This window comes from Podarcis melisellensis (genome assembly GCF_964234715.1).
Source record: "Podarcis melisellensis genome assembly, chromosome: 11".
Lineage (NCBI taxonomy): Eukaryota > Metazoa > Chordata > Lepidosauria > Squamata > Lacertidae > Podarcis > Podarcis melisellensis.
Genome location: NC_138543.1, coordinates 20471928 through 20494400, shown reverse-complemented (window position 1 = coordinate 20494400; position 22473 = coordinate 20471928). Strand labels below are relative to the sequence as shown.

Below are 22473 nucleotides of genomic sequence, written 5' to 3'. Positions count from 1 at the left end.
TTCCCATCCAAATTGCCAAAATGGAGTGGAGTCTCAGGGCCACTTTACACATTAAAGTTGTATAGTTTGCAACTAAAATGCTCTGCCTATGCACTGGAAAGGCTATGCACATTTTCAGCCACATATCTCCTGATTTAAGTGTCTCAGGGACCTGGGATACGCCTCAGCTCGACACAGTGCGCGAAGCACATTTGCCACTACATAATGTGTGCAGTGCTCCTTAGAAAGATGAAACTCTCTTTACTGTAAATGTTGAGGGAAATTGAAAGCATAACTGGTCTAACAGAACCCATTTGTGGATAGAGAAGCTTTTCAGCTTCTGCTACAAAGAGTATTTGTTGAACTGAGTCACATTTCTGCATCTGCGGATTTCTGAAGGGTTTTCCAACCCACCTCATTGTTTGCTTGAAATCTCAAAAGTGCGCCACTAAGGAATCACAAGCTCCAGCTGAATTGCACCTGTGCAGTAAAGCTTGGAATAAAAACACTTTCTGAAGCTGTTTTGTGCTAGTTGTTTATGAAGCTGCTGGTTTATGAAGTCACAGTTTGTGTTGCCATTTTCCTGTTTCTAAGCAATGAGTGTTTGAATTGCTGCGGAACAACCTTGCTTGCTTGAACGCGTCTCCCTTTTCCTTTTTCTTTCAGACTCAAAACATCATGTATGATATGATTTCTGACTTAAACGAAAGAAGCGAAGACTTTGAGAAGAGGATTGTTACTTTGGAAACAAAATTGGAAACATTAATTGGTAGCATTCAAGCCCTCCCTGGACTGATTAGCCAAACAATCAGCCAACAACAAAGGGATTTCCTTGAAGCTCAGATACAAAACTATGATAAGCATGTGACCTACAGTGCAGAACGATCGAGGTCCTTGTCTCGGAGAAGGAGGTCGTCCTCCACAGCACCACCCACTTCATCAGAGAGTAGCTAGAAGAGAATAATATAACCACAAAATAAAGACTTTTTGCCATCATATGGTCAATATTTTAGCTTTTATTGTAAAGCCTTATGGTTCTAATCAGTGTTATCTGGGTTCTGATGTCAGAATTCTGGAAACCTGAACACAAAGTTTTAGGCCAAAATGAGTGAAAACTCTCTCTCTCTTTTTTCCTTTCAGATGCACAGTGAATGCACCTATTATTGCTATATAGATTGTTCCTCCTGTAATTTCACTAACTTTTTATTCATGCACTTCCAACAAACTTTACTACTACAATATACAATATAATAAAAGGGTTAATTTCTGCACATAGTTGCTTGATCACTTTGATGTTAACATTCCTAACTCTTAATACTTGTTTATCCCAATGCTGAAAATGCATCAGTTGTTAGAAAACTGAGCTCATTTTGTATTGTCGTTCCAATAAGATCTAATTTCACATGCTATCTATGCAGCAAAAGGGGGGAGGGGGGAGTATGACATGTTAATTTAACAGAGTGTATTGAAGTTTAATTTTCCTTGACTGTAATCCTGTGCTAGTTTACATGCCGGTTAATCTAATTAACCAAGCAGGGTCACATGTCCGTGATTGGTGCAGGACACCCTAGAACACTTATTCCAAATCTGCATGTCCATTTTTCATTATGCCAGCTCAAGAACTGGCCAAGTCACTTGTTAAAGTAGTGACTTTGAAGCGCATCGGTGAGAACAGCTGTCCAATGCCCACCTACTCCATTCCCAAATTCCATAGGATTGCATGCTATATGCTCTTCTAGATTATATATGACAAATAGTTGTTTACTAAAAACTGGGGAAAGGGCTGTTAATATACTACTCCAAACCATTTAAGAAGTCTTCAAATGTGTTTAAATGAAAACTGGTGGGGTTAGCATATTTATATATATATATATATATATATATATATATATATATATATATATATATATATATTTGCTTTCGTAGATTTTCACGGGTACAGGAATGCAGGTTTTGGTGTCCTCGGGTGTCTTCCCGTGTAAAAGTTGGGGTGTCTAGGCGACGTTTCGACTGAAGATGACGAGTGAGACCTCGTCGAAACGTCGCCTAGACACCCCAACTTTTACACGGGAAGACACCCGAGGACACCAAAACCTGCATATATATATATATATATATATATATATATATTCATGTAAGAGAAAGTCTCCATTGACCAAAATGTATTGGCATCTCAAAATATTGTGTGTCTCTTGTGTCTCAGTGGGATCCTCTGTAAATCCTCCCATATTTAGCAAAAGTTATCCAAATCTGTTCACAGTGTTCCATTTAGGCAAACAGGGTGATGAATTTGAACACCTCAATTTCTTAGAAATGCCTGCTGTCTTTAGTCATGTAGTGATGTAATGAAAGACAAATCCCTGCCTCCCAAGCAAGTGTTTCTAGTTTTGTCTGGCCCCAGTTATGACCATATTTGGAACTAGCCTGTAGCATTGCAAGCGAGTCTTAAAAATGGATATACCTGAACGTGCATAGGCAATAGCATGTCTCTCTCAGGACATTTTTCTTGATAAAAAGGAATGCAAATAATGAATTACTGGATTGACCTGGATCAAATTACCATGTGTTCAACTGTGCAGCTCTAGAAAGACCCAAATGCAGTAAAACAATTTATTGCATTTGGCCATTTTCCTCACCTGAGTATTTGGCCAAGCACACACATACAAACAGCTTATCAAATGCAGAACATAAAATGCAGCAAGGGGGGGGGAGAAACACAATTAATAAAAAATAATCATTTATAAAAGTACTTTCTGGCTGTGGTGCATGCATTTCCAGATGAGAAACTGAATGCCCTTTTCAGTCATTTTTGGGTATTTTATTAAACTGAATTTTCTTTACCTCTTTTTGGAGGTCTCTTCTATATAGCTAAGGTCTTTTCATTGTGTAGAGAAACCCTATGTTAAGGTGGCAAAAATTTCATTGCTGCTTGAAACTACACAGATAACAAGCTCAGGTTATCTTACTGCATGTCTTGTAAAGGATGCTAGCCATTTCCTCTTCCCCAAGGTGAGGCCTTATTTACATTAGAGGAGGGAGAGGAGATAGCATGCAGAAGTGGGCAGGATATTAGTGGACAGAATTGAAATGAGGGCCATGCTTCAGGTGAGCTATGCCCACATCAATTCTGGTAACTAACCTGGGCAAAAGTAGTCAACGTCACTGGCTACTGCTGCATGGAACACTCACTCCAGCCCTAGTCAAAGCATCATGAAATCATCTTTTGAGGTCTGCTTGATAAAATATTCCAAGTCTCATTTTCATCTGTAAGTTCATGCCGCGTAAGCCCAGAGTGGATCACAAAGTGAAGTATAAATCTACATCAATGAGTGAAGTAAGTATTTCTAGCACTATTGCACTGCAGTTAGTGGGTTACCATTTACATGTCCATGCATTGTGTGTTTGGGGTCAGAAACAAATCAGACCATTGCTGAAACCCAATGGAATGGGACTCAATTGGAACGTAGAAATGGAGGGGTACAACCTGCTCAAAACAAATAGATCAAACAAGTAAGGGAGGAAGAGTAGCATCATATGTAAAGGATATGTACACTTGTGAAGAGATCCAAAACTTGGAGAATGGAAGGTAGATTCAGAGCACATTGGTAAAAATTGTAGGAGAGCAAAACAGCAGTAACCTTACTGGGAGTGCCTGCTATTGACCTCCAAGCCAAACTAAAGGCTTGGTTGATGATTTCCTAGAGCAGATTACAAAGCATTCAATAACGAGAGATGTAGTAGCCATGGGAGACTTCAACTATTCTGATATCTGTTGGAACTCAAACTCTGCCAAGAATGTAAAGTCCAACAGATTCCTCAATTGCCTCACTGACAATTTCATTTCACAAAAAGGTGGAAGAAGCAACAGGAGGCTAGGACTCAAACCAATGGATTGAAGTTACAAGAAAGAAGATTCCAACTAGACGTCAGGAAGAACTTTCAGACAGTAAGAGCTGTTTGACAGTGGAACAGACTCCCTCAGAAGGTTGTGGACTCCTTCACTTTTAATGCAGAAGTTGAATGGTCATCTGTCATGGATGCTTTAGCTGAGATTCCTGTATTGCAGAGGGTTGGATTAGATGACCCTTGAGATCCCTTCCAACTCTACAGTTCTATGATTCTATGTTTCTATGACCAGATTCAGCCTGATTCTCCCTTTCCCAAGCAGTTGATGGGCAGATTTTCAATTGTTAAACAGGATTCAGTAAATGAATCTCCAGCAGGTGAGTAAGGAAGGAGTGCCATGGCCTGAGTGCGCACTAACGCATGCCCAGCCAGAGTTAAACACAAATGTTTCCTCCTGAACATCTACGGGTCATAACAGGATCCAGGTGACAACCTCCATGCAAATGTTGGGTGGTGCTCAAACAGAAGCTGGTTGCAGGGCGCATTCTAGATTTGATCCAGTGCTCGAAATTACTGTGAGGCTATCTAACCTAAAGCTTCCAGATTGGATCTTTCCCTTTTATCATCCATCATAATTAAAGCACCAAATAGATAGATATCTGTTAATATTTTTATAATGTGCTGTAATAAGGGCTTGCCCATTCTGCTTGTCCTATACCTTGAAAGCATGGGTCCAAGTGGTTTTTCATTTGTTCCACCACTTTTCGCAGGAAAACCCGCTGGTTACCACTGCGTTGGAACAAACGACAATCCGCAGCAAAAAACCAGTTGACATTTGTTGTGATTCAATGGTAAACAGCAGGGGGAAGTGGCAGGAATAGCAGAAATGTGGCCAAACCCAAAGTCAGTCCTTACTCTTTCTTGCAATGAGAACCTAAACTGAATTATGTTTGCTGATGGAAATATGCACATGTCTTGATTTCTGGACTAACCTTTCTTCCTTTTACTCCAACAGGATCTGGAAACATGTAAGTATATTACACTTTTACTTTCTCTGCTTGTATAGCATGGCTTAAACTGGACAATGGCAGGTAACCTTTTGTCCCAACAATTAATTGGGTGACTTTTCTCTTTCCACTCATTACTTGAAAAATTTTCCTCTTTCTCCAGAAATAAGCTCTTGGCTGCATCAATTTCCTGTGATTGCTGGTGCTTCTTTGACATCAGAAATCTCAGGTGTTTCTGCACTTCAGATACCTGACCTACATTAAGTTGCTCATTGGAGTGGGTGCTGCAAAATGTCATAATGGCCACTAGCTTAGGTGGTTTAAAGGGGAGTTCTGCAAATTCCTGGCAGAGGTGTGTGTCTGCCAATGGCTAGTAGTCATGACAGGAAGTGATGATTGTCCATTGTGGAAAAAGTAACCCATCTACTGTCTATATGAAAGTAAATGAATTCATGTCACCAAATGCGGATGATGTGTTAATTCTGAATGACAGGTGCATGCAATCAAGGCACTATGAAACCATGTGATTCTGTGATTACACCATGTAAGCATGTGGATTACTATCTAGCTCAGAATTAGTATCCTGAGAAATGCAGAATTCTCATTTCCAAAAAAGCAAAATTCTATCCCTTAATGGTAAACAAATAGGCTTCAAATGTCTTGGCAAAGCTTGATGAAATGCTGCAAGCTACAGAGGAGGTACAATTAAATAAATGTGCTTAGTTAGCATAATTCCTTAAAGTCTCAGAATTCAGCTTTTCGTGGTACGGAATCTGCATTGTTGTGTTGGAGAATTGTCACTATTCCTCCCCCACCCCAGCTTTCAGATTTTAAATGCCAGCACATTTGCATTGGTTGGACTTAAAACAACCTCTTTGAATGGCGAGGGTTCGTGAATGACCGGCACCTGATAGCCACACTTAGTACTTCTGCACAGGATGTCTAAGGTGAAGCCAGGGAATATTGAAACATCCAGAATGGGCTGCCATGTTCTCTTGGCACCTTAACATTTAAGGGCCTGTCAGCAGCATGCTTTTCAGTCATTCTTCATTGGCGCAGTTAAAGGACAGAGTTTTATAAAGCATTCAAGAATCATTTAAGCAGCCATATGTCATGCTCTGCTAGATCAATCTGCAGCATATGTAGCATTTTCCTCTTTCTCCTCAAATTCATTTGACTATTTTCCTAACCACTGTCATTTGTGCCTGTCTTCCCTACACCTAGCTGACAATTTCTCTACTGTGTATTTTTCCTTTTGCCGTTCTCCATCAATCAATGAGAAAACAAACTGCACTTGAAAATTATAAAAGGGGAGGAAAAAAATGTTTATGAAATTCTCAGGGGTAGAGTGCAAGGATTTTTGTTGTGCCTACTTTATTTTTTACCACTGTTTCTGTTTCTTTAAAAAATATATTAAAGGATAGTTAACAAGGGTGCAAGGGGTTTGTGCGTGGACAGAGTCCCCCCAAACCCTGGGCGCCCACCGTGTGGAATAACGACTCAAGACAACGTGCTATGGGATTAAAATTGGCCACAACTTTATTAGAGTGGCTGGGGAAACCCAGCCAGATGGGCGGGGTATAAATAATAAATTATTATTATTATTATTATTATTATTATTATTATTATTATTAGTTTCAGATGTGGGTACACTTGGCTCAGGCATTGGGCAATTATCCCTCCCAGTCCCCCACCGGGGATCTGGGGAACATCAGGGTTATCCAGAGTGTGTGGGGGTGTGTGGGCTGGCTCTGGAGAACATATGTTCAAGTAGAGGAAGCCTGCCACCATTATGCCGCCGTCGCAGGGGAGAGCAATGACAACCTCTCAGCGTACGGCGAAAGCCCCCCCCCAAAACAACCCCTTTAACAGGGAACCCTGGTATCGCCGCCGCAAAGAGAAGGGGGACATGAGTCACTGCTTCACGCCCACCCCCAATTTAGGGAAAATAGACTAAAGGATTCCTGATACCGCCAAAGTTGTGATGTTTTGCTACAGGAAGGCAAACCTGCCAATGCAGGAGAATTCCTTTCCGGCCCTTCAACAGCGACCTTGACGTAGCAGCTCCGGTGTACCTGTGAAGAAAAGGTTAACCTATAAAAAAGGAGTCTTAACTGAGAGTGGGTAGGGTGGGAGAAGCTCTGGAGCCAACTGACGATTCCCAGGTAAGATCCTCCCCCTATTGTGTGGGCAGGGTGGTCCCTTCCCCTACCTGACCTGATCACCTTGGCAACGCCTCCCCAGGTGGGATTGGGCAACTGGCTGAGGTAGGCGGAGACCTCCAGGTATCCCACCTGGGGAAGGCGAAGCCAAGCCTGTGTTGATGGTGCCGCGTAGGGTCCAGGGGGCTGCGCGCGACCATGCAAAGGGCGCCCCCCATTTAATGTGGGGAGCGGTCGTTGTGAGTGGCCTCTCTTCCATCCTTCAAAGCATCTGTCCAGGAACCTATAGCCTCGCTTTGTATTCTCACGTCCTGAAAACCTGTGAAGCTGCTATTTGCATTGCTAGTGGGCACTGGCAGTCACTCCCTCACTTCAGATACCTGTCCTGCATTAAAGTTCTCATTTCAACAGCTGCCACAAGATGTCATACTGATGGCCTCTGGATTAGACAATTTTAAGGGGGCGTTATACAAATTCCTGGAAGGGGCATGTATCTTGTCAATGGCTATTAGCTTTGGAGGAGCAATTTTCATTTGCAGCGCAGAAAAAGGAGGAGGAAGAATTAAACTCTCCCTCTCCACCTGCTGCGTTCCTAATAATTATCAAATCCAGTGACTGCTATTTGCCTTTTTTGAAATGAGCACATTAAATGCAAGGGCATGTTTAATGCCACATCTATATTGGCCCTTAATCTATGCTAATATTTAATTTGGGAGGCTCAAGGATCCTGTTGTGGAAATGAATCATGCATACTTACTGAGTAGTGTGGGGGGGAGAATCGCAAAGAGCTTTTACCTGGTAAACACATTTGCTTTGTTTAGCCTTTTATCAAGAGGAAGAAAACTGCAAAGCAAGTTTCCTTTTTTTTAAAAAAAAGCAGGGAACAGCTTGTTTCCATGACATTTATACAATAAGCTATATCCAAATGACAAGCAGATTGGTGGAAAAACAATATTTTACTGCCCTTTTCTCCTTTGATCCTTGATGTCTTAAGTAAATGAAAAGGCACAGGTTTATAGGCAAAGATCAACCGTTACGAATTGACAAGCTGCACAGAATCCTGAAAGTATGAGAATCAAAGATGTGTATCTGGGTCCAAAGTAACATTAGATCTGGACCTTCAAAGGTAAGGGATGGCTGGGGAAAGTAGTCAGTTGGTAAGGGCAAGAGCTTTCTCATTTCTGACTCTGTTGCACTTGCCTCACGCAGGGGTCCTGTATAGAGTCTTGGCCTGCAGTCAGAGAAAGTGGAACACCCTCCCAGCACGTGGAAATAGACAAGACAATCCACAGTGGGAAAGGTCAGAGAGGAAGGGGACACTGCCGATACCTGACCTAACCCGGACTTCCTTTCGAGAACTCTTCCTCAGAAATCCGTGATTAAACATCCCCTTGGAACATCAGCTCCCCAAAGGCGCTGCAAGAACAACATAGCCATACAGGTAAGCAAGAAGGGCTCATCATGCTTCCAAGCATGACTTCTAAACATCCCCTCTTCTTCCCCCAAACAAGAGGTACAGTGCTGGCCAACACCAGCACCAATGCAGCTTACCTGGCTATGGCTGGGGCAACATGCATAGTGGCGGTGAGGTTCGGGTTGTGTAGGCACACCAGCATGAGCATCAGATTGGCTCCACCTGTGCACCCACACAACCCCCAATCTTGCAGCTGCCCTTACCCACTCTAGCCCATCCAGGTGATCTGCCATGACACCAGTGCCAGGAAGGCAGCTCTGCAACCCTGCCCAGCTATGTTGGCTGAAACTGCCCTAGAGCAGGCATAGGCAAACTCAGACCCCCAGATGTTTTGGGACTACAACTCCCATCATCCCTGACCACTGGTCCTGTTAGCTAAGGATGATGGGAGTTGTAGTCCCAAAACACCTGAAGGGCACACCTGCCCTAGAGTGTTTCTCCTTCCACTTAAATGTGTTGAAATTATACAGACTAAACAACAGCAGCAGTGCTTCCTGAAAAAGGTGCTGCCACCACAACTCCTTGAGCTTCTGCCATGGAGTGGGAAAGGCAGCGAGAAGCACCTCTGTGAATGAACACAAAATGCTAAAAAGTCCACTGGGGAAAATGGTTATGTCCCTGTGGAGATGGCAGTATATAGTCAGTAGCTCATGTGCTTCTGGCTTGCACTCTTTATGAAGATTTGAGGAGTGAAGTTATTACCCCTCTATTATTGTCCATGTCGGGTCACTCAACCATTGCTACTGTGTCCTTTCTTTTAGCAGATCAAGATGATCAGGTGACAGCAAAAACTTCAAGGTTTTTAGTGGGGCCAATTAGAATAAGATCTATTATTTGTTTATTGATGTAAAGCCCCAAAATGTATTTTCTCTTGGTTAAGTTTTTACCTCTATCTTCAGTACATTTATTTTATTTTATTGCTATGGCTAGTGGCTGGTGCAAATAACGATTCTTCTCCTGCAAAATTTTTAGCAGGGGCATTTAGAATAAGATCTGTTGTTTGATTTACTGATGTAAACCTCCAAAATGTATTTTGCATAGTTAAGTTTTTACCTCTTTCTTCCGTACATTTTATTTCATTTTATTTCTATGGCTAGAGGCTGATGCAGATAAAGATGATTCTTCTTCTGAACACAAAATGCTGTACTCCAGCTATTCCTACAACTAGGTGAGTGCCAAGGCCATGGAAAAGTAGTGAGTTTGTATGCTACAACAGCAGCAAGAATACTTATTGCAAAGTATTGGAAGACACAAGAACTACCCACTCTGGAAGAATGGCAGATGAAGGCGATGGACTATATGGAACTGGCGGAAATGACTGGCAGAATCCGAGACCAGGGAGAAGAGACGGTGGAGGAAGATTGGAAGAAATTTAAAGACTATTTACAAAAGTATTGTACGATCAATGAATGTTAGAATGATGTTGGAATGAATTTATGTGACTCTAGCAGAAATGTAACAAAGATTTAAGAAAAATAGACTGTTAATTGGTGAAAGGAGGGAAAGTAAACTTATATTAGTATCAAGATAAATTCTCAGGACAAAAATTTGAAAAGAGAGAAAGGATTGCTGAAATGGATAATTGACTTAGAATACAAGAAAGGGAGGTGTAAGGAGGTCAGGGAAATAAGCTAATGAAAGGAAAGTAATGGGAAGATTTGTCGTATTTTTTCCTTTTTTTCTTCTTGATTCCTCTTTTTGCTTACTGATTTTTCTTTTTTCCTTTTTGTATTTTATTTTTTCTTGTTTAAAAGGATGTTTTCTTGTTTTCTTTTTTTGTACTTCTAAAACTTTAATAAATATCTTATAAAAAAAAAAGTAGTGAGTTTGACTGAGGCAATAGAAAAGCACCCGTGTGAGGACATCCTTTCTCAGTTATGCATTTTCAACAAACCCCCGGTTTCATCTCCTACCCCATTATATCTAAACTTACCAGGCCTTTCTCATCTCTCCACAGGAAATGATGTTCCCTCACCAGTGCCAGGAAGACCACAAGTGACGCAGCATAAGCGGTGGCTAGCAAGAAGTCAGATGTTCAGATGTGGGGCTGCTGCTGTTTTCTTCCCAGGGGTCATGTGCCCTTCAAGAAATGCATGGCAAACAGTTACATTCATGCACATCACAGGGAAAGATGGCACCCTCCTATCCTGTTACACAGCTTCAAAAGGCACAGTGACTCAGCAAGAATAATAAAGCTTGACATCCAGGACTCGCTCCACAACTGATCGCTCAATAATAATAAAAAAACAACCTCAGTGTTTCAGCTGTTTCTCTTATTCTAGTGGTTAGCAGATTGACTGCTCACCTGAGAGGACTCACAGTGGCAGCGTTGCATGGATCAGGAGGTTCTTCATTGCCACACCATACAAGGTCTGAGGGAGTGCATCTGTGGAGCACCAAGCAAAGGTGGGGTGGAAGGCCCCCCAAAGCCCAATGTTCTCCTGAATGCCCCATACTGCTAGCGATAAAGCCGAAATCTGCATGAAGTGTGAAGGGTGGGGAGCAGTAAATAACAAGGTCTGTTGAGTAACCAGCAGGCCCAGGAAATCAACCTGATGAAAATGTGGGGAGCATAACTTGGAGGGGTGAAGGAGGTTGGTCAATATCAAAGGTATCCTGGAGTACTGCGATGGGGTTAAACAAGCCATTCCCAACTTGGTGTCCTCCAGCATGGCCAATGTTCAGGGGTGATGGGAATCAAAGTCCAACTGTAAGACAGCAGGTTGGGGAATCCTGGATTAGATTAGACCATGACCTCCGGCAAGAGTATTGTTAGCCCAGAAATGGAAACAAGAAGAGAGTCCGGCGAAAGAAGAATGGCAAACGAAATTAATGGACTATGCAGAATTGGACAAAATGACAGGAAGGATTCGAAACCTGCGGGACCAGAGATTTACCGAAGATTGGAAAAAGTATATGAATTATTTGAAGAGCAACTGTAATCAATAAATTACGCTAGTAGGACTACAAGAAGTTTTGTAAGGAGAAATATACGAAGTGTTACAAAGTAGAAAAAGATAGAGATATTGGTTATGAGTTTGAAATGTAATAGGGAAGATAAGAAATGCATACTCAGCAATTAGACTGGAAAATTTTCAGACAGGATTGATGGAAGTCAAAAATTTGAATAAGATGTAAAAATATGTTTAATGATACTGTTGAAAATGATATGTTAAAAGAAACTAATAAAAATTATTTTAAAAAAACAAAGATTAGACCATGACCTCAGCATGACACTTGATTGACTACTGCGCTGCACTTTTTCAGGTCATGTGTGTGTATTGTCTCAGCCCTTTCCTGGGGCCCAGTAGTCAGTGGTTGAGCCTTACATGCTAAGCTCATGCCCTCCCACCGAGCTCACGATTCCAAGAAGGACCCTCAACACTGCTGAGATTCCCATTTCTTATTCATGGAGATTTGGAAGCAATGAATCATTTATCTGTCAGACTCCTTGGGAGACTATAAAGGCCCGGTTGTGTGTGTCTCTTCTGGGACTCTGTAGCTTTGTTGTTGGTTGCTGAAGCAGGAGACCTGAAGTCTAATCCCACGGCGTCGCCCTTTTCCATTTGAACAGAGGCCATATCAACATCTTCCAGGGACAGGAAACAAGCCTACCGCTCCAGTTTCCCGTTACATTGCTCTTTCCAAATGAACACCTAATATCGGTCTCTCCTGTGACCTTGCTGTTGTCCATATGGCTCCCCTGCTTTTGCTTGTTCCGCTTACATAGACAACAGTATAAACATGTTGTGTTACAAGCATTGCCTGTGGGAACACACTGGTACCGCAATGGGACTCTACCCTTCTCCTGGGGAGCTTGTTTCTAGGTTCTGCATGTTGTCAGCTCGTCATGGCAGTATGTTTGTGCTTTGTATGCAAGAGAAGGTGTGGGGTCAACCAAACAACTGCATTCTTTCCGTTGCTGCGTTGTTTGGTTCCTCCCATGGCTAATGTTGGAGCTTTGCTGCTAAGTTTGGGTGATTGCTGGGTGATAGGGGAAGAAGGATCAGTCAGGTTTGGTTCTCAGTTTCTCATTTTTCCTATCTTAAATTCAGCTCTCCACATACAATACCTGCAGCAATTTTTTATTTTTAAATCCTGATGAAAATTCACCAGCATTTTGGTGTGACTTTGTCCTGGTACTCCCTTTCCGCATGCAATTGACCCCAATATAAAGCATATTTGGTATGTTATTTTCAGTAATACAGTGGTACCTCGGGTTACAGACGCTTCAGGTTACAGACACTTCAGGTTACAGACTCCACTAACTTAGAAATAGTACCTTGGGTTAAGAACTTTGCTTCAGGATGAGAACAGAAATCGCGTGGCGGCAGCGGGAGGCCCCATTAGCTAAAGTGGTACCTCAGGTTAAGAACGGACCTCCAGAACGAATTAAGTTCTTAACCCGAGGTACCACTGTATATTCCTTTTTATGCACACTTTCCCCTAATATCTGCATTTTTGTAAACACTGGTTGGAGAACTGCATTGCAAAATTCAGATAGGTGTGAATTTTAAAGGTGGTTCACATATTGCAAACAACTGCAATTACCGGAACAGTTGTGGGGTTGGTTCAGCATTAAGAGCAGTGACTAAGCTTTGAGACAGTTCTTTTCTGTTGTGGAACAAATCATACCATGACAGCATGAACATAGCCATCGGTTGCAAACCCAGCCTTAAGGCTCAAAGGCCTTAATCCCGAAGTCACACTGATGCAATCCCATTAAAGTTACCAGTGGCTTCAGAATAAGAGCTGATTTGCATGGTGCTTAAGTTATTTCATGGCCTGGGAGAGATGTTTGTGAAGTCCACGTGGAGGAGAAGATCTCTGGGCTTTCCCAATCTTGTCCTCCATGCACACTGCTATAGAGAATTAAACGCAGCTGCATAATTTGCACAGTATTTGCACTTTGGTACCAGGGAAACACCAGGGAGAGAGTCAAATCAGCAGCAATCAGCGGGAAAGAAGCAATGGTGACTTTCACTCAGAAGCTCAGTAGGACTTACTTCCAGGTAAGCATGCACAGAACTGAACCCTTTATTTCTAGAAACAGGCTCAGACTGCAGCTAACTACCACAAGGGTTGGGAAACTGTGGCCCTCCAGATGCTGGAACTCCCATCATCCCTGACTCCTGCTGACTGAGACTGATGGAAGTTGGAATCAGGGTCTTTTTTCAGCCGGAACTCGCCGGAACTCAGTTCCGGCACCTCTCAGGTGGGCGCCATTATCATTCTAAGAGAACGAGGGTGGTGTTCATAGTGAGTTCTGGCATCTCTTTTTCTAGAAAAATAGCACTGGTTGGAATCCAACCACACATGAAGAGCCACAGGCTCCCCATTGCTGACATACCTGGAAGTAAGCAGGTGGTGCTGTGGGTTAAACCACTGAGCCTAGGACTTGCCGATCAGAAGGTCGGCAGTTCGAATCCCCAGTCGGGGCGAGCTGCCGTTGCTTGTTCCTGGCTCCTGCCAACCTAGCAGTTCGAAAGCACATCAAAGTGCAAGTAGATAAATAGGTACTGCTCTGGCGGGAAGGCAAACGGCATTTCCGTGCGCTGCTCTGGTTTGCCAGAAGTGGCTTAGTCATGCTGGCCACATGACCAGGAAGCTGTACGCCGGCTCCTTCAGCCAATAAAGCGAGATGAGCGCCGCAACCCCAGAGTCGGTCACGACTGGACCTAATGGTCAGGGGTCTCTTTACTTTACCTTAAGCCTATTGAATTTAGTAGTTAAGTATGGTAAAGGATGGCACTGTCGATATCTTTTGAGTTGTGTGGAACAACACTTTTTCACAAGGTGACTTCATTTTAGTCCTAGTCCTAGTCCACAAAGATTGATGCCATGATAATTATTTTATCTTTAAGACATCCCAGGACTCATGACAGTTAAATTAGTGCTATCTCTTTCCCATATATATTGCCTGAGTTATGTACATCATCTTTTCACAGACAACCAAGAACAAGTTCTGCATTTCATTTTCTCCTACTAGGAACAATCCTGGGGGCTTCCATTTTGCTAATGTTTATCCTTTGAAATTATTTTTATATTCAGGTCTTGAAGCCTAAGAGCAATGTTCTTTCTCTGAAACAAAGGAACTAATGAATTCTGAGAATCTCATTAGCTATAGCCAATGCGGTGTGGTGGTTAGAGTGGCAGATTTAGTTAAGCATGTCAAATTCCAGTAGCTCAAATCAAGGTAGCCTAATTTATATATTATGCAAATGGTTTGCTAATTCAAATCTTACTCTGATTTTTGAGAACAAAAATATAATTGCTGAGTTCTAAAACATCTGCACCTGTTAATGGAAGGTCAGGCCTCTGTATGCAGTCAGGCACTGGATTGGAACTATGAGGGAATCTACACTAAAATCTTGGCTCTCTCTATTATTTTCATGAGCACGTATCATCTGGGCCCCAGGGAAGACCAGACCCCCAAATGTGGTTTCAAAATGAACCAGGAAATATTTTCTTTAGACAATGGGTATGTCATTCTAGCCGTGTTTTGCCTCTGTTAACTATCACTGTTTCCCAAATATAATTTTGCATTCTGTCTCTTGTTCTCTAGGAGCTCAAGACTTTTATTTTATTGTTAAAAGTATGAATATGGGGCAGTTAATAGTCCATATGGGCAACAGATGGCATGGCTAAAATCCAGACAAAACCTGACAGACCAAGGTTTTAAGCTCATTAAATGACCTTGAGCCAGGAATAATATTTATTTATACATACATACATACATACATACATACATACATACATACCCTGCCCATCTGGCTGGGTTTCACCAGATACTTTGGAAGGTTCCGAACAAAATATTAAAAATGCGATTAAACATCAAACATTAAAAACTTCCCCAAACAGGGCTGCTTTCAGATATCTTCTAAAAGTCAGATAGTTGTTTATTTCCTTGACATCTGATGGGAGGGCATTCCACAGGGCAGGCGCCACTACTGAGAAGGTCCTCAGCCTGGTTCCCTGTAACCTCACTTCTTGCAGTGAGGGAACCGCCAGAAGGCCCTTGGCGCTGGACCTCAGTGTCCATGCTGAATGATGGTGGAGATGCTGATGCTCCTTCAGGTATTCTGGGCAGTGGCCGATTAGGGCTTTAAAGGTCAGCACCAACACTTTGAATTGTGCTCAGAAACGTACTGGGAACCAATGTAAGTCACTCTCTTTCCACCTAATTTACATCCTAGGATTGTTTTGAGGGATCATGTACACCAGTGTGAGGGTTAAGATAATAATGTAATAAAATTAAATCATAGGCACAGAGAATTTGTTTTGTTTTGTTTTTAAGAAAACCAGGCTGACATTTTCTCATTGAAATGTTCTTTCCATTTCTTAACATCATTCAGAAACATTATTTTAATTAAAAACTCTGTTGCTACATGACTTGCCCCTTATTGCACCATCTTTAATAGCAGCATTGCAGTTCCGGTCACATTGCCATGGAGGTTCTTCTGCCTCATTCAGTGACTTTTCTACCCTCAAGCAGAACCCAAACCATTTGGAATGTTGCAAACATCAGCATCGGATCTGAACAGATGCATTGAATCACCTGCGTTCGGCCATTAGCCAATGCCTTTCCATGCTCTAAGCAACAGCATGTCTGCTGCACCTTTATGGAAAGGTAGACTAGATCGCCCTTGTCATCCTGGCTTTCTCCTCCTCAGCCCTGCTACGGATCCTGCACCATAACTTGTTTTCTACACAGGTGGGCTGCATCAGCTCTAGCATCTCCCAGCAGGGCTCTGAAAAGCATGACTCATTTGGCTTCAGATGTCAGTGGCTGCACCGTGCATTTGTACAGAACTATTGTGAGCGTCTGTCCTTGAGATTCTGCAGTACTTGCTAATCACCTACACTCTGTCATGTGACAGACCTCTATGTGTATGTTTGTGCGTCCTTCCTTTATTCCCTAACAAGGATCCTATTCAGGATAGGGAGAGAGGGTATGAAATGTTCAGACTGTTGCACTCTTAAAATTCTGCAGTTCAGACACCACGTTTATTATCAGAAATCAGGGTGGTCTTAGACATGACAGCCTTGCAGATCCAGGAGTAATCTCCGCAGTTAGGAATGCAATGAAATCTTCTTGTGGGTTGGTGAGATTGGGACAGAACATAACAATGGCTAGTTTTTTAACATGATTGGGGCTTTGCCTTCATTCACCTGGGGTTCTCTCCTACTCCCCTTTAGGGATGCAGGTGGCACTGTGGACTAAACCATGGAGTCTCTTGGGGTTGCCGATAAGAAGGTCAGCAGTTCGATTCCCCGCTCCCATTGCTCTGTCTCAGCTTCTGCCAACCTAGCAGTTTGAAAGCACACCAGTTCCAGTAGATAAATAGGTACCGCTGTGGTGGGAAGGTAAAGAGCATTTTTGTGTGCTCTGGTTTCTGTTGCGGTGTTCCATTGCGCCAGAAAAAGCTGTCTGTGGACAAACGCGGGAATTCCTCAGCCTGAAAGCAAGATGAGTGTTGCAACCCCATAGTTGCCTTTGACTGTACTTAACTATCCAGAGGTCCTTCACCTTCTACCTTACTCCCCTTTGAACCGGGTACCATGCTGATAGCACATCATATTCTGCTTGTAAGTTACTAAATTTTCTCCAAAGAGTATCCTGGTCCAACGTCAGACAGAAACTTTTGTTGACGGCTTTTTGGTTTGTTTGCTTTTTGCTACCTGCTGTTTTCTCTATTCATTTTCTGAAGCAACTTCCAATGTTCACTTGCCCTCTACACACTTGTACTTGATTTTTCTTTTCAGTCTCGCTTTTGAACTCTTACCAGACCTGGCTTTGCCTTTAAAACTTCTGCTTGGAAACACACAAACCCTTTAGAGCCTTGCATTGTTGGTACCATTTTGCACGCAGAGAAACCAGCAGAGCTCTCAATTAAGATTCCAAGACAAAAGGCACTTTAGCAATAACAGCAAGGACTGAAAAACACGACAATTGCCAATTAGCAGCCATGCCCTGGTGGGGAAACAATTAAAATGTTGGGAAATGTTTTGGCTACCTGGTGGGGTGTAAAAGGAACAGTTAATTCAGAAAAATGATTGTTGAACAGTGTGTTTGTTTGTTTGTTTTTGCCACTTGCAGGAAAGCTTTCTCGATGGCAGACATTAAAAAAAAAAAGACATGTCAACACAATTTCAGGCAAGATTACGTCAACTTGTAAAGAAACACAGCATCCTGTCTATTTACTGCCGACAACTCTTCCCAATGTATTATTGCTAAATTGCAGGGAAATGTTGTTTCCCCTCTCTTTGCAGTAATGAAATTAAAGAAAAGGCTTGGCTGAATGAAGTATGCTATGTTTGCGAGAAAGGTGGAATAGAATAATACAGCAACCAAGTACATGTTGTGATGTGCTTCTCAAGCACCTAATCTCAAAACACAAAGCAGTGATCATCGCTGAGTGTTCAGGCAGTGAGCTAGTTTAAAAAAAATATTGAAAGCAACATTTTTCTCTGCAGTTGTTTCCAGTGAATGATATTCAGTGTGAGCACTATTGAAAGAGGGCTCTGTCACTTTTAGGAGAAGGGAGAAGGTCTTAGACAGCTTGGAGTTAAACCCCACTGAAGAATGCTTTTCGGGCACTTCCACTAAAAAATAGTTGAACTTCCACCACATGTGTGGTGGGTTTGCAAGGAAGCGAGGGTATTTTGGGAAATGATACATGATGAGATAAAAAGAATTCCTGTTTCTTCCCACATACTCTTCTTATCCATGATCCCCACAGCACTGAGGTGTTCTTTGCCTAACTGAACAAAGCTTTGTATTTACCTCCTGTCCAGCAAGGAGGATGGAAGGCATTTCTAGAAGAATATATATATATATATATATATATATATATATATATATATATATATATATATATATATATATATATATATATATATATATATATATATATTTGCTTTCGTAGATTTTCACGGGTACAGGAATGCAGGTTTTGGTGTCCTCGGGTGTCTTCCCGTGTAAAAGTTGGGGTGTCTAGGCGACGTTTCGACGAGGTCTCACTCGTCATCTTCAGGCTGGTGCTTTCGGCTTCTTGTTACTGGAACAGAGCAGGATCTCAGTGTTTGAGTTCCTATAAATACTGTTGAGGGGGTGTGGTGTATAGCCTCCAATGTTCTGGGCAGAGAGGAAGTTCCCAGGCTAGTGTGCCTTTTCTTCTTTTGTTCCTTAATTACTTGAGGGATATCTTGAGTGATTTCTTGAGTGATATCCTGAGTACCACTTAGGTGGGTCATTAGGTGTGGATTAGTTGCTAAAGTCTTTGTGTCTTGACCTCTTGAACTTTGTGAAGAGTTTTTCTGAGAAGATGGCTGTACTGCACTTAGTTGTGCTCTGGCTTGGCTTCGTGTATAGGGGCGAGCTGTGGTTTTGTGGCCTGTGTCAGCTCTTTAACATGGAACATCACCACAAGAGAATAATCATGGAAGCCATCGAGATAGAGAAACACCCTCACAACATGAACAAGCGTGACGACACATCCCGCTTGCCAGACATCTGGAAATTAGCCCTCCCCACAAAAACTGACACCAGATCCAGAGGCACACAGAACGCCATCACCAATCAACCACACCAGACCCAAACCCGGACCCTCTCCACAGATAAATTACAGACACCATCCAGTAGCCAAACCATGGTGGCACCTCCGGATGCTGCACCCCCCTGCAATCCCTACACAGATCTGGCTGACACAGGCCACAAAACCACAGCTCGCCCCTATACACGAAGCCAAGCCAGAGCACAACTAAGTGCAGTACAGCCATCTTCTCAGAAAAACTCTTCACAAAGTTCAAGAGGTCAAGACACAAAGACTTTAGCAACTAATCCACACCTAATGACCCACCTAAGTGGTACTCAGGATATCACTCAAGAAATCACTCAAGATATCCCTCAAGTAATTAAGGAACAAAAGAAGAAAAGGCACACTAGCCTGGGAACTTCCTCTCTGCCCAGAACATTGGAGGCTATACACCACACCCCCTCAACAGTATTTATAGGAACTCAAACACTGAGATCCTGCTCTGTTCCAGTAACAAGAAGCCGAAAGCACCAGCCTGAAGATGACGAGTGAGACCTCGTCGAAACATCGCCTAGACACCCCAACTTTTACACGGGAAGACACCCGAGGACACCAAAACCTGCATTCCTGTACCCGTGAAAATCTACGAAAGCATATATATATATATATATATATATATATATATATATATTCTGTGGAGTCAGCCATGTAATGCCATTCCTCTGTATGTGCTGAATGTGACAAAGGCAGACATCTATTTGATTGGGTGTTGACTTTCCCCTATGCCAGTTGTACCCCACTTTGGGGGCAGAACATCACAGTTGCTAGTTCTGAACATGTTTTGGTCTTTGCCTTCATTCACCTGGGGGTTCTCTGCCACTCCCCTTTGAACCAGGTCCCAGGCTGATAGCACATCATATTCTACTTGTAAGTTACTAAATCTTCTCCAAAGGATATCCTGGACCATCATTAGACAGAAACCTGTTTAAAGCTTTATGTTTTTTTGCTACCTGCCATTTTTCCTCATTATTATCTAACGGCTTATTAATAAAATAGTTTAAATCAAAAGCCTAATGTTGGTTGGCTTGGTGCACTGTTTAGGATTTGCAATATTTGTTCATGTAGCCAGCTTGGGTCTATGCTACAGTTTAGCCTGCTATGAATAGGTAAAGATAAAAGGTAAAGGACCCCCGAATGGTTAAGTCCAGTCAAAGGCGACTATGGGATTGTGGTGCTCATCTTGCTTTCAGGAAGCTGGCATTTGTCCACAGACAGCTTCCCGGGTCATGTGGCCAGCATAACAAAACTGCTTCTGGAGCAACGGGACACCGTGATGGAAACCAGAGCACATGGAAATGCCATTTACCTTCCTGCCGCAGCGGTACCTATTTATCTACTTGCACTGGCGTGCTTTAGAACTGATAGGTTGGCAGGAGCTGGGACAGAGCAACAGGAGCTCACTCCATTGCAGGGATTTGAACCGCCAACCTTCCAATCAACAAGCCCAAGAGACTCAGTGGTTTAGACCACAGTGCCACCCACTCCCAACGCTATGAAGAAGAGAAGAGGAGAGAGGAGGGGAGAGAGCTTTAAACTAGAAACTAAATTTTACTGTTTTATTTTTCTAAACGCAGCCTTTTGTGTCTTCAAAAAACGAACTTCTTGCCTAATTAAGCCTGTGTGGGCTGGTGGGGATTCCAATTAAGCTTATCTCCCCCACACATTAATAATGCCTCTGCCTTATCAGCTATTACTATAAATGGGATAAGATAACCTTTTGGAAGGAGTTGGGTGTTTAGAGATTGGTGGTACCCTAGCTAGATCTCTTTACTGGTGCACCCACTCATGCTAGTAAGAATCATTGCTCTCTCAGTGGATGGTGACAGCTACAGATTTTAGCATATTTTACAGTAAAATTAGTACTAGTGATAAAGCTGGAGTAAATAGACGTCATCTAATTTAATTTATCACGTGGCCTCTAGGGTGTTATGGTAAGGACAGTTGCAAAGAGTTTCCAAAGCCCTGAGAGTAGACTGGTCTTCACCAAGCTGGTTCCCTACAGCTGTTTGGAACCACAAATCTAATCAGTCTCAGCCAGCACAGCAAATGAACAGGGATGATGGGAGCTGCAGTTTGAAGCAGCTGGGGCATCATGTTGAAGACTGAAATAGGGCTTGTTCCTTATTTACAGGATGACCCTTGCTGCTGTTAGTGAATGAATAACATTTATTGACTATCATCACCCAACCGATGCAAAAAAATTTAAATGTACACACAAAGGTTCTGTCAGAACTGTGCTTCCCTACATTTTCTTTATAGATAAAACCACTCTCCAAAACTTTTTGTTTCTCTGTATTGAGAAAATCTGTGAAGAAAAACTGTGAGATCTTCTGCAAGAACAGCAGTGACTGTTACCATATTGTTTTTATTTAAGTTACAGAATTCACACACCACTTAATTGTAAAAACCTTTACATGGTTTATATAAAATATGCTCACATTAAAATTTTCATTAAAAGTCTGAAAAATATATAAATAAAATCAGCATTACACACACATGCACGCGCACGCACACACACACACCAACTTTACATACTATAGCTGACTTGAAATTGTATAATTGCTCTTTGACTCTGAAGGCAGTTCCCCTTTGGCACAATTTCCCTGGAGTTTCTCACCTTCAGAACTTTCTTTTACTGAAAGGGTCAGTTCACAGAAACTGAAAGACATATCTGTTTCAGACTTCTGCTTTCCATCTCTACAAACAAACATGAAACAGCTCTGACAAGATGAGGCCATGTGCAAAATAATTAGAGAAACAAAAGAAAAGAAAATGAAACAAAATGTTACTGGTTCATAAATAAGCCATAATAGTAATAGTAATAATCCATAAGCTTTTCTTTGTATTTGTACTTCATTGACAGGAACTGCTGCTGTAGCTGATTCTCTTCAGAGTTCCAGCTTTTGTGCTTAGCAGGTTGTCTTTCTCATGCGAAACACTGAAATACAAAATCTGGGGTGGGGGGTCATCTTAGTAAATACTGTTGATATTACATCAGCCTATAATTTGTATAAATTCTCCTGTGTAATATACTTAGCTAGCAAAAATACTCTACGGATGATGGACACCCATCAGGAAACAGGTAAAAGGTAAAGGTAAAGGACCCCTGGATGGTTAAGTCCAGGCAAAGGGAACTATGGGGTTGCGGCACTCATCTCGCTTTCAGCCCAAGGAAGCTGGCACTTGTCCGCAGGAAATATGCCCATAAAGAAAGGTTGCATCTCTATGTGAGTATCTCACCCATTCTTTCCATATTGGGGAATCTACCATGCCTTTTTTTCGTGGCCTTCCTCCTGCTCACATAAAATCCTTGGGTTGCTGGTGTTCCTCTGCCTATAAGCATTAGGTCAGTCATAGGCAAACTCATCCCTCCAGATGTTTGGGGACTACAATTCCCATTATCCCTG

The 22473-nt window shown here is 42.3% G+C and overlaps 1 protein-coding gene and 2 long non-coding RNA genes across 4 annotated transcripts in view; all 3 read left to right on the top strand.

The window, feature by feature from the left end:
* Positions 1-1250, top strand: part of KCNN2 (potassium calcium-activated channel subfamily N member 2) — an 86926-nt gene extending 85676 nt beyond the window's left edge. For both annotated transcript variants that reach the window (XM_081930542.1, XM_081930541.1), the window contains one exon: positions 646-1250. In XM_081930542.1, the coding sequence (XP_081786668.1) occupies positions 646-933 (288 nt within the window). In that variant the 3' untranslated portion in view covers positions 934-1250. The remainder of the gene's footprint in view (positions 1-645) is intronic.
* Positions 1-22473, top strand: part of LOC309380783 — a 249884-nt gene that overhangs the window by 203647 nt on the left and 23764 nt on the right. The window lies entirely within an intron of this gene.
* On the top strand, positions 8348-11547 carry LOC309380714. Its single transcript, XR_014173066.1, has 3 exons — positions 8348-8435; positions 9566-9636; positions 10426-11547. It is a non-coding gene; the product is annotated as an uncharacterized lncRNA (long non-coding RNA).